This window comes from Apostichopus japonicus, chromosome 4, assembly GCF_037975245.1.
Source record: "Apostichopus japonicus isolate 1M-3 chromosome 4, ASM3797524v1, whole genome shotgun sequence".
Classification (NCBI taxonomy): domain Eukaryota; kingdom Metazoa; phylum Echinodermata; class Holothuroidea; order Aspidochirotida; family Stichopodidae; genus Apostichopus; species Apostichopus japonicus.
The window spans coordinates 476,689-495,496 of NC_092564.1; the positions used below are offsets into that span (position 1 = coordinate 476,689).

Here is an 18,808-nt window from a genome sequence, read left to right on the forward strand (position 1 = left end):
TATCTGCCCTAATATAGCCATATCAATACTTATATTGATATCACAATAAAAGCTATAAATATGTTGTTTCTACCATTATTTAACCATATCAAAACTAATATGGATATCTGGAAAACGCTTTTAAATGTCGTATCTGCCCTTATATAACCATATCATAACTAATATGGATATCTGAAATACGCCTTTAATACATTATATCTACCCTTATATAACCATATCATAACTTATATGGATATCTGGAAAAAGTTTTAATTGTCGTATCTGCCCTTATATAACCATATCATAACTAATATGGATATCTGGAATACGCCTTTAATACATTGTATCTACCCTTATATAGCCATATCATAACTAATATGGATATCACCAAACACTTTTAATGTTATATCTGCCCTTATATTAACTAATATGGATATCTGGAATACGCTTTTAATCCATTGTATCTACCCTTATATAACCATATCATAATTATTATGGATATCTGGAATACGCCTTAAATACGTTGTATATGCCCTATTATAACCATATCAAAACTAATATGGATATCTGGAATACGCCTTTAATACGTTGTATATGCCCTTATATAACCATATCATAACTAATATGGATATCTGGAATACGCCTTTAATACATTGTATCTACCCTTATGTAACCATATCAAAACTAATATGGATATCTGGAATACGCCTTTAATACATAGTATCTACCCTTATGTAGCCATATCAAAACTTATATGGATATCTGGAATACACTTTTAATATGTTGTATCTGCCCTTATATAGCCATATCATAACTAATATGGATATCTGGAATACGCCTTTAATACGTTGTATCTGCCCTTATGTAACCATATCAAAACTAATATGGATATCTGGAATACGCCTCTGATACCTTGTATCTACCCTTATATAGCCATATCAAAACTAATATGGATATCTGGAATACGCTTTTAATACGTTGTATCTGCCCTTATATAACCATATCGTAACTAATATGGATATCTGGAATACGCCTCTGATACATTGTATCTACCCTTATATAGCCATATCATAACTAATATGGATATCTGGAATACGCCTTTAATACGTTGTATCTGCCCTTATGTAACCATATCAAAACTAATATGGATATCTGGAATACGCCTCTGATACATTGTATCTACCCTTATATAGCCATATCATAACTAATATGGATATCTGGAATACGCCTTTAATACGTTGTATCTGCCCTTATATAACCATATCATAACTAATATGGATATCTGGAATACGCCTCTGATACATTGTATCTACCCTTATATAGCCATATCATAACTAATATGGATATCTGGAATACGCCTCTGATACGTTGTATCTACCATAATTTATCCATATTAAAACTTATATGGATATCTGGAATATACTTAATCAAGTTTCATGTGGCTTCATTTTGCCATTACAAACTTTTTCAGTTATAAACACCAGAAATCTTGCTATATGGATCTCTATATATGCCATACAAAATGTTAATCAATCATATATGGATTTTGAGGACTGGTATCTAGGTTCTAAATTTGGAGTTCTTGCTGGCTTATGGAATATCTTTGTGGTGGGTTGGTTACAGTTTGGTCAAACTTGTGCCAAAGGTCCATTCATGGTATTAAATAATAATGAAATTGCTGTAACTTTGAAATTTTCTTGAGCTCTTGAATGAGATAAACAGGGAGACTCATTATTATTCATACCCATTATCTCTAAAACAAAATCATAGGTGATATTTAAAATAGCAAGAGTATTGATGTGTCACATGACAATTATAAACTTTTATCTGCATGAAGTAAGTAATCACTGTGGTATGGCTAAGTGTCATTTCCTATGCTTACGACAACAGGTGGTCAGATGGAACACCTATCGATTATGAAAACTGGAATGAAGGAGAGCCAAATGATTCCAATGGAGAGGAACAGTGTGGAGAGATGTATGCAAGTAAGTCAATACAACATTACCACACAAATCAAACTATATTAATGGAGAGAAACAGTGTGGAGAGATGTATGCAAGTAAGTCAATACAACATTACCACACAAATCAAACTATATTAATGGAGAGAAACAGTGTGGAGAGATGTATGCAAGTAAGTCAATACAACATTACCACACAAATCAAACTATATTAATGGAGAGAAACAGTGTGGAGAGATGTATGCAAGTAAGTCAATACAACATTACCACACAAATCTAACTATATTAATGGAGAGAAACAGTGTGGAGAGATGTATGCAAGTAAGTCAATACAACATTACCACACAAATCTAACTATTTTAATGGAGAGAAACAGTGTGGAGAGATGTATGCAAGTAAGTCAATACAACATTACCACACAAATCTAACTATATTAATGGAGAGAAACAGTGTGGAGAGATGTATGCAAGTAAGTCAATACAACATTACCACACAAATCAAACTATATTAATGGAGAGAAACAGTGTGGAGAGATGTATGCAAGTAAGTTAATACAGGTAATGCTTTATCAAACTGTTACTCATTCCTACCTAATATACAGGTATAAATGCTTTATATCAAACTGTTGCTCATTCCTAGTCAATAGAGGGAGATTTTTTCATTCAAACAAGTTTCTAGAGTTTCCTCAAATTGTAAATGTGTGAGGACAATCAAAAGTTGGTGACATTTTATCTTAACCTAACCAACCTTCCTCATGAGGAAGGGTGGTGGAGGTGAAGAGGTTCTCTAGATGAACACATCTTTACATAAATGTAATCCAGATTCAGAATTGTATGACTGAAACAAAACTAGTCCAGCATATGCTTATTATATGTGATTACTCAGGTGATGGCCTATGGAATGACCTCAATTGTGGAGATCCGACCCCGTTCATCTGCAAGCGTGTGTACAATGAAATCATACCCCAGACGTACCCTATCACACCAGCACCATCAGGTTACTGTGCCAATGGCTGGGTACAGCATGGTCACAGGTGTTATAGAATCTATGGTCAATCTAGCAGTGATAGAAGGACTTGGTATGATGCCCGTGACAACTGCAATTCTCTTGCTGGAGAATTGGCTATCATCCATGCTCAAGATATCCAATGTAAGTTACATGCAGTAAATAATAGGAGTGTAATCGTGTTTAGTTGAGGAGCTGTGGTTTAGTAGATTGGAATGTTGTTTTTGTGTTTGGCTAATAATGTTTTAGGGAATTTTGTCATATTATTGAAAATTTAAAGATAGTTGGAAGTTTATAAACCAGTCAGAATAAGTCAGTTTGATGTGACTTCTAACAATTAAGACCCTCTTGTACAGCTCTGGGAACTGTTAAGCTATTTCAACCTTCTATTCTGCAAAACGTTGATGTTAAATACACTAATAATTATGAAAGTTAAACCACAGTGAGAGTGAGTCAAATAGATCCATTTCAACGACTTCACTTAAATTGATGATGCTGCTGCCAAAAATATCAGTGATTGACATTTGATTAATGAATGGTCATAATATTATTCCGAAGAAACAATATAGGCTGGATTTAACCATGCTTTTAAATGATGCTATACCCCCCCCCCCCTAGACTCACAGAAGATAACCCAACTATGAAATTAATTTATTAAATGAAGACGTTTAGATGTTACTGCTCCCATTCAATGGTGACTAGTGCCTGCTGTCAGTAGTTTGGCCTCAAAGAAATATTCCTGGATTTTCATCATTTATTAAGGTATATATAGCTTCCAAGAGACAGGTTATTTATACTTCAATATCTTAAATTATTCATTTTCTTTTGCACGAATGATGACTGGGTCCATTTAGTTGGAATCCTCTATATTCTAGATTTATTGTTGAATTTTACAAAGAGCTTCATCACCAATAAGTCCAGAGAATGAAGTCTTCTGCGGAATTTGTTTTTCAGCCTTCCTGATCACAATTATGAAAGGAATAGAGTTTGACATCTTTATTGGACTTAGTGACATCACTGACAATCAGAGATTCAGGTGGGTGGATGGAACTGCTGTGGACTACACAAACTGGAACAGGTTGGAACCAAATGAAGCTGGGGGTGAGGTAAGGAAACCATGCTCTTTTCAAGATATAAAAAATAAAAGGAATGTAGGAGACATCCTGAATGAATATATATATTGGTTGATATGCATAGAATCTAGGCAGAGCATGAGGCTGCTAGCTGAAAACAGTACAAAAAATGAATTACATTCAGGAAACTAATATACACTGATGCATAGTATGTAGTGGGTGATAAACAACTGTATCATAGTACTTACATGAACTTATAACCATTTCTTCTTTCACTTATAGACTGGATGACATGTAGTAGACTGAAGTAGACTGTAGTAGACATGTGGATGTTGTGTAGTAGACTGGATGACACAAGAGGAGCATTTTGGATGGGGGGGAAGGGGGGGGCATAGGGCTGAGACTGAATATGCTAGAGTCTGTCCATGTATTCTGTAATTATGATCACTGCATCAACATAGGATACACATGCAGAGTTAATAGGGAGAATGTGTTGGTGCTGTGATCATATATTCTGCTATGACCACTGCCTAACTAATACCTATGCTGTTGTCCTAAGTTATCTCTATCATTAATGGTAGACAGCCAACAAAGCTTACCCCAATCGGGTACTTGTAAAGTTGTGCTGTTTCTTTATTCTCAAAGAATGAGCCAGTTTCAATAATTGCCATAGCTCTGCTTTCTTTGCAAGCAGTCTTAAAACTTAATGATCACTTCCTCTTCTATTTGCTGCTCTCTTATAGGAGGACTGTGTGGATATGAAATGGAATGAAGAAATAGCAGGCAAATGGAATGATATTGGCTGTTCTCAAAGCTTTGGCTACATTTGCCAAAAAAACATTGGTGAGCTATTCATTCATTCATTCATTTGTTTCATCACTTGTGGAGTACACAGAGTAAGTATGAAAAGCACAAAATTATTCTTAAAAGTGAAAGGAAAGCTAAAAACTTGTAAGGAATCCCTGGTTATGAGGTAGAATTATGAGGTAGAGGAAGATTACTCCCTGCTGCGTTATAGCTGCGTTATAGCTGTGTTATAGCTGTGTTGTAGCTGCGTTGTAGCTGCGTTATAGCTGCGTTTTAGCTGCGTTATAGCTGCGTTATAGCTGCGTTATAGCTGCGTTATAGCTGCGTTATAGCTGCATTATAGCTGCATTATAGCTGCATTATAGCTGCATTATAGCTGCATTATAGCTCTGCGCTATGATTTCCACTTGTTTTTCTTTTCTCTCTCACTATTTGCTGGGCTATATAAACATGATTAATTTTCTTTCTCAATATTTATGTCACTTACCTATCTGCACATAACAACCGTACTCTTGGTCTGCATCAAGAGCATCTGGCACCATTTTAGCCTTGAATTGGTGACCAGTTCATTCCGGTCTACCCCCCTCCTCATTCTACTGTCCACAGTGTCACAAGCTCTGGAATAACATCCTTTTCTTTGGCTACTATTTTACACTCTTAAATCACTTTTGGACTCCATCCAAGGATCCTGAAGTCTTTTCCACCAATAGCACTTGAAAGCCACTACCGTGATGAGGTAAACCTTCTGGTGAACTGGTGCCACGATAACAACTTAACTCTTAATGTGGACAAAACTAAGGAACTGATTGTGGACTTCAGGCATAACAAAAATACAAAAGACCCTCTGATCATAAATGGTTCTGCTGTAGAGCAGGTGCACACATTCAAATTATTAGGCACATTCATTATGGAAAATTTGTCTTGGAATGAAAATTCACATGAAATATTGAAGAAGGGACGTCAGAGACTATTCTTTTTACGGACTCTTAAATCTTATGGTGTTAGTGATCTTATTTTAGTGAATTTCTATCGTGCAATTATAGAGAGCATTTTAACTACAAACATTTTAGTCTGGTATAGTCGTGTGAGTCAGAGGGATCTAGGGAAACTACAGTCAGTTATCAGGAGTGCTGAGCGTATAATTGGCACTAGTCTACCGTCCCTCCATTCACTATATCAGGAGCGAGCACTGAGGCGTGTAGACTGTATTATGAAAGATCATTCCCACCCAGCATTTGTGCATTTCAATGTCCTTCCCTCAGGAAATAGATTACTAGCTTTTAGAGGTTCGAAGCGTTTTACCAACAGTTTTTAGCCATCTGCAGTGAAGATTTTCAATGCGCATCATAGTCGCTAACTTATTTATCACTCCCTGTATCTTATGTCTTATTTGTTCTGAATTCTGTTTTATTTGAATTAGCGCTCTGTTTATCGTACAAGTATACATTTTATGGTTCATGCCGTACATATTTCTCATCATTCGTACTGCTTTTACATCGTCACTTTTATCGCAATGTTTTTATACCATTGTTGATAGCCTACCGGTATTTATTACTCATGCAATATCACTTTTTATATGTGTTTCATCGTTATGCATTTCAATTTCATGTCTGTTTTAGAGCTCTTGTGTTTTGAACAATTTCCATTGTATTTCTATGCATGTGGCTGAATAAATCATCATCTATCTATCATCTAGCACATCACTACATGAAGATCTATTGATCTTTATTTTGGGTTTTGGAGAACCATTTTTATTATCCCCAGGTTTCCTGTTTGTTTTGCCTAGGTGTTTTGTATGAGTTTTGTGATTTTGTGTCTAGGTTCCCCCTTCCCTGAATCTTGTTGTGTCCTGTTTCTCTTCAGAAAAATTCCCAGGCGCCGATACAGGCCTAGCTTGCTTTTTCATTCCCTTGGTGGGTTTTTACTACTATATAGGACGTGTCTTCCACTTCCACCAATTCCAGGAAACACATGCTCTTATGTTAGGCTACTATAGACCTTCAATATTTTGGTCAGGCCTATTCTGTTATCGTTGTTCTTGATAGGCTACATTCAAGGTGTATTATGTTTGTTAGCCTATGCTGCATTTCTGGACTTCTCCCAATTCTCTCATGCCAATACTTGGGCATTTTGGGGCATTTTGGGGACTTAGGGCCTCCTTTCTACACACTATAGGTGCTGCAGTATATCTTTTAGGCCCTAAGCATTGGTTTGTATTCTTTCTTAGGCTCTGCAGACCCTAGGGCAATCATGATCTTTGCCTGAAATGCCATCCCTGCACCATGGGCATCAATCCTGGGAAGGATGGGTGGACATGTTCACCCCTCATTTCAATGGGTGCAGGGGGACACAATATCAAATGTCCCCCCACACATTTGGAGAAAGAGTAGTGTGGTGGCTGTATTTTGTTAGGGCTTAACATCTCAGGATTTATATCATTGAATATTAGAAGTTTAGTTCTATGAAAAGTGACCAAGTTCGGCACCAACTTAGCATCCAGAGCCACAGGAATGATGAAGTGTGTCTCATCTGTCAGTTGCATTCTCGGATTGCTGGCTGCCCTGCCATTCATTCAATGCCTTGAGAAATTCAACCCGGCCCTGCAAAGCTCCAAAGTAGCCAAATCAGGTATGATCGAATCTGCAGGGAGTGGGAAGGCAACTTCAGCGGCTTCGTTCTGAGGAATGTTTCAAGAGTATTTTCAACAACGCACACGAGAAGGCAGCGAAATGGCACCTAGACCCCCTAGAAATACACCAGCGGAGAATCCCGGCGCTGGTGATGGCGAGCAACTTGTGCAGTCCACTGAAGAGAAGTTTTGCAGTGAGTATTACAAGACAGCACTGCTACCAATCTAGGTCATTACTTTGCGTCTACGGACATAGACACACAGAACAAGTTGGCGTCAATGTTGCTGAATGGAGAATTCCACCCAGATCTCATGAGTTGATACACTGAGCGCTCCGACAATCTTAAGCTTAGTCTGCCTTTCTTTTGAGGCCAGTTCCAGTCGTCGTCAGTTGAAGGGTATAGATAAATATTCAAGTCGATGAATTCAGCGGTACGGGCTATGCTTGGTGAAGTCGACGCTCTCTTGCTGTTGCACCTGGTCTCACCCGCCAGTCCGACGGAAGCCGAGAGATTTTTTAGTGCTTTGAGGCTTTGAAGACATGGCTACGGAGCACCATGACTCTACAGAGGTTCCTCGGAGTACAGACATTGCATCGTCGGGTGATTCCAGTAGAAAACTACTGCGCTCCGTCATTATCATAAGAAACGGCACTTCATAGCTAGAGCCATTGCCTGCACATATTTGTTGTTTAGTTGTAGATGGTGTTTCAAAGACAGGGCCCGTTCCCTAATATTGGGGAAATGAAATAGGGAGCATATTCCGTGGCAGCGCATCCCATGTTACCTTGTTGTTAGGTGATGCCAGAGTATACTCCACACTGAGAACACTGGGTACACAGTGGTTACATAGTATGCTCCGACCAGAATTCACCTGATTACCAGATGCAGATCCACCTAGCAACTGAGGTAACTTGAGTGAGGACTCCAACGAACAACCACTGATTTATTTTGATGCCTTCATCACTTTAGCCGCCACTCACATGGGACCTATTCTAAATCTGACAATACATGCGTATGTGTGAGATCCTACAAATATAGTTAAAGTGGTTTGTCTTGTCATCCTTGTTTCAAATTTCATAGAATTGTATTCTAGTAGACCTAGCAAAGCATTTAAACTGACACAGTCCCATTGGAAGTGTGTCACGGGTGGCATTACAAGTCATTGGTGGTTTAACTTGCTGGCTTATGGCGACTTTTGGCCAAATTTGCGCTAAGCTCACTAAACGAACTTGGATGTGGACTGTGCCTAATTAGTTAGTTATTTATATCATTATGGCGTATGAAGATATGCACAATTTTGTGGTATGACTCCCAGGACGGCAAGTCGAGAAACTAACATGCAGTCGCGGCGGATAGCTTCCTTCGCCTATATGTCCGGGGACATTTTGGGACATCGTTCCTATAGGCCTATATCTGAGGCCCTGGGGTCATTCCTTGACCGACTTGGTGCAATATAAGGTGCCCATTTCAAAGTAAACTTATTCACAGATTGTTAGTTGTCATGGGTTCGAACAAGTGAGGGGTATTCTATCCTGAAACATAAGCAAAATGTGGCTGGGGTTTCCAGTTTGCCGCATCATTTGTCAACTTACACTGGGTTCTAATGTTCATGTCGATTGGAATCACTAATAAAAGAAATAATCCACCAAAAATTAAGGCCATATGAACTTTATTGCAGATTTGCTGAGTGACGAATTTGTAATTTTCTCCCGAAATCACGCAACTATAGATGGCTGCTCTCCAGCGATCTGGCAGGTATTGTAATCTGAAATTTTCTGGGTACGCTGTGCACCAACCGATTGTGGCACTCCGCTTAAATAGTACTTACGGCCAGAATACTCAAATCGATTATGTCCCCCCCACGTTTCAAATCGAATTGACGCCCCTGCCCGGCACAAGGAAGTTAGGATCCCTGTCTGGTATGTGTAGAGTTGACTCCATCGTAGTGGCAGGACATAGAGAATCTGCTCCTTGGCCAAAGATCAAGGCTACAAGAGCCGCTAGACCTGATCCTAAACCCAACAAGGAAGCCTTACCCGTTCTGGAAGCAGCCTGCTGCTCGGCGACCAATATTGCTCCTTTCTTCAGCTGCAGTGTTTATTGGGAAGGATGTAGCCAAAGGCAAAGCACTCCTAAAAGGGAAATTAAAACTGTCCAAAGGGAGTAAACTCAGATCTGCTTGAACTGAGAGCCGATCGCTGACCCTGGAACCTGCAGAGATATCTCTGCTGTATATACCAGTGCATATACCAGTGCTAACACAGTTATTGTCCCTGCCTGTAATGGTCATGCCAGAACCAGCAGAGATACCTCTGCTGTATATACCAGTGCATGTACCAGTGCTAACACAGTTATTGTCCCTGCCTGTAATGGTCATGCCGGAACCAGCAGAGATATCTCTGCTGTATATACCAGTGCATATACCAGTACTAACACAGTTATTGTCCCTGCCTGTAATGGTCATGCCAGAACCAGCAGAGATATCTCTGCTGTATATACCAGTGCATATACCAGTGCTAACACAGTTATTGTCCCTGCCTGTAATGGTCATGCTGGATGCTACAGATGTGGGAACCCATCAGAGTCAGCCGGTTCCATCCCGAAACCAGAGTGGGATCCCAGTTGCATCGGGCATCAGGGATCTCAAATTGTCTACATGGAAATTATCAGGAATTCTTTCCCATTAAGAGGGCTTTTGGAACAGGTAGCCATTATGGCTGCCAACTCAACACGTAAGTCCACCATTAGGACTTATTAAGATTTCAGATTACAGAGATTTGCAGAAAGATGTTCCCAGCGTAAACTTGGTTTTCCAGTATTCCTCAAGCACAGGTCTGCAGTTACCTTCAGATGCTATTCAACGAGTAGGAGCAGGTATCCACCATCAGGAATAAGGTTTGTAGTAGCAGTGGTACATACAGGTTTCCGGGATGGTTCAACAGTTGGTGGAAATGCCGCAGTCAGTCAACTCATCAAGGGGATTGCGAATGTCCGTCCAAGGGTGAAATGACTATCTCCTGGGTGTCATATGTCAGAAGTTCTACAGTCTTTGGTGAAACCCAATTATGAACCATTTCATTGGGCCTAATTGCTGAATCAGTCAAGGAAGATGGTGTTTCTAGTAGCAGCAGCTTGAGTAGAAGGGGAAACTGCCAGCGGCAGGCACAAACCACTAAACCCAAACACTTTCGGTTTGAGAATCATGGAGTGAGGTTGGTACCAAACTATACTGTCCTCGCTAAGAATCAGACTCTGCAGTTCTTTTTCAGGGAATATCTTCATCCTGCGAATCTTGACGGCCTCATTGATGAAAGAAGACGAGGCATGGTGCCTAGTTAGCACTTTGATATCTTCAGAGAACAAACTCAGAGCATCAACTATTAAATTTGTACATTACATTGAGAAGTCCTCACAAGGCACCATCGAGAGACACCATATCCAGGTGGTTGGTGGAGATGGTAGAATTGTACACTAGGGTCTAAAGGATACCTAAGGTGCAAGACATACACATTGCTGCAATATCCACAGCTCTCTTAACAGGGGTTTTAATTCAGGACATTATTAAAGTGACAGCGTGGACGACGTCTTCGACTTTTGAAGTGTGTTACTTTAACTGATACTCCTGGCATCCTAGGCAGCTTTTGAGTGGACAGTATTGAGAGAAGTGGGGTTAGGTCCTGCCCTTCAGACATCCCACCATTGTGACAAGCTTAGAGAGGTGCGGTTAGGTCCTGCCCTTCAGACATCCCACCATTGTGACAAGCTTAGAGAGGTGGGGTTAGGACCTGCCCTTCAGACTTCCCACCATTGTGACAAGCTTAGAGAGGTGGGGTTAGGTCCTGGCCTTCAGACCTCCCACCATTGTGACAAGCTTAGAGAGGTGGGGTTAGGTCCTGGCCTTCAGACCTCCCACCATTGTGACAAGCTTAGAGAGGTGGGGTTAGGTCCTGCCCTTCAGACCTCCCACCATTGTGACAAGCTTAGAGAGGTGGGGTTAGGACCTGCCCTTCAGACTTCCCACCATTGTGACAAGCTACTCGGTGCAATTGATGTGGGAAGACAAGTAAGCGATTAAGTAAATATTCCAAACTTTACATGGCTGGAATATTCATGAACACAACTTATCTTTGCCCATTGCCAGGATCCAACATACTAGACAGGGATGGGGGGGGGGGCAGTCATTTCATTGACTATTAATCTGAGATAAATAAGATTGCATTAGCTTTGCCGCATTCCCTCTATGCAGGGATCTCTTGACAAGCTGGATGTACACCAGAAATTGTGTTATGGTGACTCCGCAGAACATTCTGTGAACCTATATTTGTTAATATGTATTGATGTACATAATATTGTATATTTGTTAATGACTCAAGTGAAGAAAAAATGCTACTACAAAGAGTTTTGGAAATATTTTTGTCCATTGTGTATCCTAATTGTATCCCTTCCTTCACTGTTTTTATTCACTGATATTCATTTATGCAGCGAGCATATATCAGGTAACATAGCTCTATGTAGTAGCATTTCTTCTACACTGGAGTCATTAGCTAACTATAATACAACTGATAATTGTAAATGACACTGTGTATCCAAATGTAAAAGTCTAAGCTGTCGTGAAAGGATAAAAGTATTTAAATTTCGTCTTTCAGAGCCATCAAATCCAGCCCCCCCTCCAGTTGAAAACAATTGTGTTGAAGGTTACACCCCATACTACGAAAGCTGTTTCAAGGTCATTACGTCAGAAGTAAGCTTTCAAACAGCCGGGGTAACCTGTCAGAACGATGGATATAATCTGGCCAGCATTCAGGATGTTTATGAGCAGTCCTTCCTAGAAACACTCCTCTATGCTAATGGCGGAAACCCTCTGTGGATTGGAATGAGTGAAGATGAGGTAAAGGCATGTCTGTAATCATGGGAGCTAGGAAAGAATTTCAAGTTATTGAATGCTAAAAGCCTCTCTGTAAAACTGTTCAGTGAACAACCTCTTTTGGTTTCAATGGATGGCAAGTGTATGATAACTTTGGGAAGGGAAGCTTGAGGTTAGTAGGAAAGGTTGGAGTTGGAGCAACCAATTGTTACATTGTACAGGTGTAGATTCATAGTGCTTTGGAAAATGATTGAGCTACAACCCCTGATATCTGTTTAGTAAGAGTGTGGGATATTCTGAATGGGGAGGCCAGAGAGAGGCACCAACATCACATCTAGGGCATCACACACCTATGTTCTATTGGTCAATATGAACACAAGCTTGTCAAAGTTCATATGTTTATTGGTTGGTGTGAGTATGTGTGCCCTTCCTGGACACAGTTAACCATAATACTCAACATGCTGAATATGCAGTCTTCGATTAGCTGAATATGGAGTGCATCATATGCAATTGTCACCTCACCTCAAAATTAACCATGTGTAGACAGTATTTTGTCTTCAAGCCAATCTATTATTCATAGGAAACACATGGTATACTCATGTTTAGGGACACAATTTTGGTGACAGTGTGTTCTAAACAAGATTTTAAGATACACTCTTGTTTTTTCTCCCTCTCATAAAGATGTCCTATTAAACATATTTGTTGTCTCTGAGAACACATAATTTCCTTTCAAATGACTGTTATCTCAGTTAAAATGAACTCAAACAATTCTGATGCTTCTTTTCTAGTACTTTTGGTAGTATTCAGTATATCTGCAAATGTTATTGAACTTGATTGTATTGTAGCTTACTGGTGAGTACACCTGGCAAGATGGTTGGCCGACATTTTATACCAACTGGGGATTCAGAGAGCCATCGCAAGGAATCAATGAGGGGTGTGTTGTTGTTGGAGCAGATGGTAAATGGGATGACACTAGATGCAACCAAAACTATGGAGCTGTTTGCAAGTACACATCATGTAAGAACATGCACATGCTAATTGATTGTTTTATTTATAAAAAAAAGTATAGCACTAATCATGCCAAGGCATTCATTTAATATGCACCATTTAAAGCAGTGGTCTTTAAATTTTTAGGCCCACAAGTCTGGAACTGTATAAGAACTGAACCAGGACCACCAGCTGTGGACTGGACTATCGACATCAGCAAGCATGAAACCTGTAAATGAACTTACTGACATAATTTGTGGACAGTAGATTTAGAGTGTCTTTATGAGATTATTTATTACACAGATAGCTTACTTGAAGTGTTTGCTTGATTACACTTGAGAACACTAAAATATTTTGAAGGAGGGTTCTGCAGAGTATTGTAATAATAAACACTTATTGGAGGTCAACTATATTGACACAAAATATGCTAAAAAAACAAATAAACATTGCTTCAAACCAGGACATTCCTTTTACTGAGACCCTCATAATATTCTTCTGTAGATAACTTGGAAGGTCAGACCAATGAACCCTTTCAGTAACTATGGGAGATCTATGGGAGACCGTTTAATGCTTCCCATTTGTAACCATAGGAGACTAGTGTGTTGTATGGTGCCGATGATTGTTTAATGCTTCCCATTTGTAACCATAGGAGACTAGTGTGTTGTATGGTGCCGATGATTGTTTAACCACAGGAGACTAACCACAGGTTTAACCACAGGAGACTAGTGTGTTGTATGGTGCAGATGATTGTTTAATGCTTCCCATTTGTAACCACAGGAGACTAGTGTGTTGTATGGTGCAGATGATTGTTAAATACTTCCCATTTGTAACCACAGGAGACTAGTGTGTTGTATGGTGCAGATGATTGTTAAATACTTCCCATTTGTAACCATATGAGACTAGTGTGTTGTATGGTGCAGATGATTGTTTAATGCTTCCCATTTGTAACCATAGGAGACTATTGTGTTGTATGGTGCAGATGATTGTTTAATGCTTCCCATTTGTAAACCATAGGAGACTAGTGTGTTGTATGGTGCCGATGATTGTTTAATGCTTCCCATTTGTAACCATAGGAGACTAGTGTGTTGTATGGTGCAGATGATTGTTTAATGCTTTCCATTCGAAACCACAGGAGACTAGTGTGTTGTATGGTGCAGATGATTGTTTAATGCTTCCCATTTGTAACCATAGGAGACTAGTGTGTTGTATGGTGCAGATGATTGTTTAATGCTTCCCATTTGTAACCACAGGAGACTATTGTGTTGCATGGTGCAGATGATTGTTGAATGCTTACCATTTGTAACCATAGGAGACTATTGTGTTGCATGGTGCAGATGATTGTTTAATGCTTCCCATTTGTAACCATAGGAGACTAGTGTGTTGTATGGTGCCGATGATTGTTTAATGCTTCCCATTTGTAACCATATGAGACTAGTGTGTTGTATGGTGCAGATGATTGTTTAATGCTTCCCATTTGTAATCATATGAGACTAGTGTGTTGTATGGTGCAGATGATTGTTTAATGCTTCCCATTTGTAACCATAGGAGACTAGTGTGTTGTATGGTGCAGATGATTGTTTAATGCTTCCCATTTGTAACCATAGGAGACTATTGTGTTGTATGGTGCAGATGATTGTTTAATGCTTCCCATTTGTAACCATATGAGACTAGTGTGTTGTATGGTGCCGATGATTGTTTAATGCTTCCCATTTGTAACCATAGGAGACTAGTGTGTTGTATGGTGCAGATGATTGTTTAATGCTTCCCATTTGTAACCACAGGAGACTAGTGTGTTGTATGGTGCCGTTGATTGTTTAATGCTTCCCATTTGTAAACCACAGGAGACTATTGTGTTGAATGGTGCAGATGATTGTTTAATGCTTCCCATTTGTAACCATAGGAGACTAGTGTGTTGTATGGTGCAGATGATTGTTTAATGCTTCCCATTCATAAACCATAGGAGACTAGTGTGTTGTATGGTGCAGATGATTGTTTAATGCTTCCCATTCATAACCATATGAGACTAGTGTGTTGTATGGTGCAGATGATTGTTTAATGCTTCCAATTTGTAACCATAGGAGACTAGTGTGTTGTATGGTGCAGATGATTGTTTAATGCTTCCCATTTGTAACCATAGGAGACTAGTGTGTTGTATGGTGCAGATGATTGTTTAATGCTTCCCATTCATAACCATAGGAGACTAGTGTGTTGTGTGGTGCAGATGATTGTTTAATGCTTCCCATTTGTAACCGTAGGAGACTAGTGTGTTGTATGGTGCAGATGATTGTTTAATGCTTCCCATTCATAACCGTAGGAGACTAGTGTGTTGCATGGTGCCGATGATTGTTTAATGCTTCCCATTTGTAACCACAGGAGACTAGTGTGTTGTATGGTGCAGATGATTGTTTAATGCTTCCCATTTGTAACCACAGGAGACTATTGTGTTGTATGGTGCAGATGATTGTTTAATGCTTCCCATTTGTAACCATAGGAGACTATTGTGTTGTATGGTGCAGATGATTGTTTAATGCTTCCCATTTGTAACCACAGGAGACTAGTGTGTTGTATGGTGCAGATGATTGTTTAATGCTTCCCATTTGTAACCACAGGAGACTATTGTGTTGTATGGTGCAGATGATTGTTTAATGCTTCCCATTTGTAACCACAGGAGACTAGTGTGTTGTATGGTGCAGATGATTGTTTAATGCTTCCCATTTGTAAACCATAGGAGACTAGTGTGTTGTATGGTGCCGATGATTGTTAAATGCTTCCCATTTGTAACCACAGGAGACTAGTGTGTTGTATGGTGCCGATGATTGTTTAATGCTTCCCATTTGTAACCATAGGAGACTAGTGTGTTGTATGGTGCAGATGATTGTTGAATGCTTCCCATTTGTAACCACAGGAGACTAGTGTGTTGTATGGTGCAGATGATTGTTTAATGCTTCCCATTTGTAACCACAGGAGACTAGTGTGTTGTATGGTGCAGATGATTGTTTAATGCTTCCCATTTGTAACCATAGGAGACTAGTGTGTTGTATGGTGCCGATGATTGTTTAATGCTTCCCATTTGTAACCATAGGATACTAGTGTGTTGTATGGTGCAGATGATTGTTTAATGCTTCCCATTTGTAACCATAGGAGACTAGTGTGTTGCATGGTGCCGATGATTGTTTAATGCTTCCCATTTGTAACCATAGGAGACTATTGTGTTGTATGGTGCCGATGATTGTTTAATGCGTCCCATTTGTAACCATAGGAGACTAGTGTGTTGTATGGTGCTGATAATTGTTTAATGCTTCCCATTTGTAACCATAGGAGACTATTGTGTTGTATGGTGCAGATGATTGAATGCTTCCCATTTGTAACCAGAGGAGACTAGTGTGTTGTATGGTGCCGATGATTGTTTAATGCTTCCCATTTGTAACCACAGGAGACTATTGTGTTGTATGGTGCAGATGATTGTTTAATGCTTCCCATTTGTAACCATAGGAGACTATTGTGTTGTATGGTGCAGATGATTGTTTAATGCTTCCCATTTGTAACCACAGGAGACTAGTGTGTTGTATGGTGCAGATGATTGTTTAATGCTTCCCATTTGTAAACCATAGGAGACTAGTGTGTTGTATGGTGCCGATGATTGTTTAATGCTTCCCATTTGTAACCACAGGAGACTAGTGTGTTGTATGGTGCCGATGATTGTTTAATGCTTCCCATTTGTAACCATAGGAGACTAGTGTGTTGTATGGTGCAGATGATTGTTGAATGCTTCCCATTTGTAACCACAGGAGACTAGTGTGTTGTATGGTGCAGATGATTGTTTAATGCTTCCCATTTGTAACCACAGGAGACTAGTGTGTTGTATGGTGCCGATGATTGTTTAATGCTTCCCATTTGTAACCATAGGAGACTAGTGTGTTGTATGGTGCAGATGATTGTTTAATGCTTCCCATTCATAACCATAGGAGACTTGTGTTGCATGGTGCAGATGATTGTTCAATGCTTCCCACTGTAACTTCAGTTGCAGTGTCTAATTGTATTAGTTTAATCTTGTTAACTGGTATGAGCCTAACTGTTGAGCAGATTTTCGTAACACAGGAAGTGTGCTTTGTTTTACACACAAACACTAGATTACATTATACCTTTCCACATTCACTATTAATTGGGACCTTGAAAACTAAATGAATCATAATTTCCTAAACTAAGTAAATCAATAATAGACTTTCTTGAGACTTGTTGATATCTGATTTGTTCATTCACACACTAATTCTTCCTCCAGTGCCCACACCCACACACCCACCAGACACCCCTGGGACGTGTCCCACTGGATGGCTCACCTCTGGCAATGATTGTTTCCTGGTGAAGGCTGGATTGTTGGATCTCGCTTCCTTTCCAGAAGCACAATATCTCTGCAAGGGATATGGTGCTCAGTTAGCAAGTATTCACACTGCTCTTGAGAATAAAATCATCTTTGATGCCATTTTCATAACAGCAACAGATGTTTGGCTTGGTATGGACCGAGAACTAGATGGTAAGAAAAACAAGAACATTATTTTGACAGTAAAAGTAAGTTTCAGTTGTGTAACAACCACCGAAATTTATAGAAATGGTTGTATTTTTCTGTAGAACCTTGTAGGAGATATTTTAATATTTAGCACAGATGCTTGTAAGGAGAGTTTGGTACAAATGGTGCAAATGCAGACCTGGACTTACCAGCATTCTTATACCAAATACAAATGTGACCTTTTTCTTTCAATATATTAGAGATTTCGGGTTACACATTGGTACTGAGATAATGTCAATTGAAATGTTTTCACTGCATATAAATCCAAATTTCAAAGGCACAGCCCGTGATATGCAGGCAATGCTGTGACAATTTCATTTAAAGCACAGGCTGAATTTTTCTCAAATCCTGGCAAGAAGATATGAATTTGATCACAAGTTATTGCATATCTATGTAGAGCTTTGTGGGAGCTGTTTCATTTTTTAACACAGATGGCTATATGGGGTCACTGTAAAGAATGGATGTTTGGATAAGCATTTCTTGCTGTTAAAAACTAACAAACATGTCAGCATCTTAGTGATTCCTTTTATCTCTCTTTAGGATCGTACACATGGATTGACAACACTCCATTAAACTATCTCAACTGGGCAGATTATGAACCTTCATACACTGCTGATGGAGTTATTGAATTGTGTGCAGAGATGTATCCAAATAATGGCAAATGGAACGACAGAGAATGTCTGCAGAAACAAGGCTACGTGTGCAGAGCATCAAAGAGTAGGTCCATATTATCCAAGATTCTTTATTCATATCTTTGATGAAGCAATTGAAACACCAGTCTTAGATACTTGAGTGCAATGAGGAAAACTTATGGTGACATCATAGACATACTGTACTAGCCTTGCTCTTTATAGAGTTCACTTGTGTCAATATTGATGTCCTAGACATGTTACTAGTCTTGTTCTTTATAGAGTTCACTTGTGTTGATGGTGATGTCG

At 39.4% G+C, this 18,808-nt stretch overlaps 1 protein-coding gene across 1 annotated transcript in view; it reads left to right on the plus strand.

Moving 5' to 3' along the window:
• The window catches only part of LOC139966044 (macrophage mannose receptor 1-like), a 130,239-nt gene that overhangs the window by 84,089 nt on the left and 27,342 nt on the right, over positions 1–18,808 (plus strand). Inside the window, exons 36-43 of the mRNA XM_071968678.1 lie at positions 1,870–1,964; positions 2,825–3,088; positions 3,899–4,050; positions 4,761–4,860; positions 12,102–12,343; positions 13,165–13,336; positions 17,586–17,837; positions 18,411–18,587. Coding sequence (XP_071824779.1) covers positions 1,870–1,964; positions 2,825–3,088; positions 3,899–4,050; positions 4,761–4,860; positions 12,102–12,343; positions 13,165–13,336; positions 17,586–17,837; positions 18,411–18,587 — 1,454 coding nt within the window. The remainder of the gene's footprint in view (positions 1–1,869; positions 1,965–2,824; positions 3,089–3,898; positions 4,051–4,760; positions 4,861–12,101; positions 12,344–13,164; positions 13,337–17,585; positions 17,838–18,410; positions 18,588–18,808) is intronic.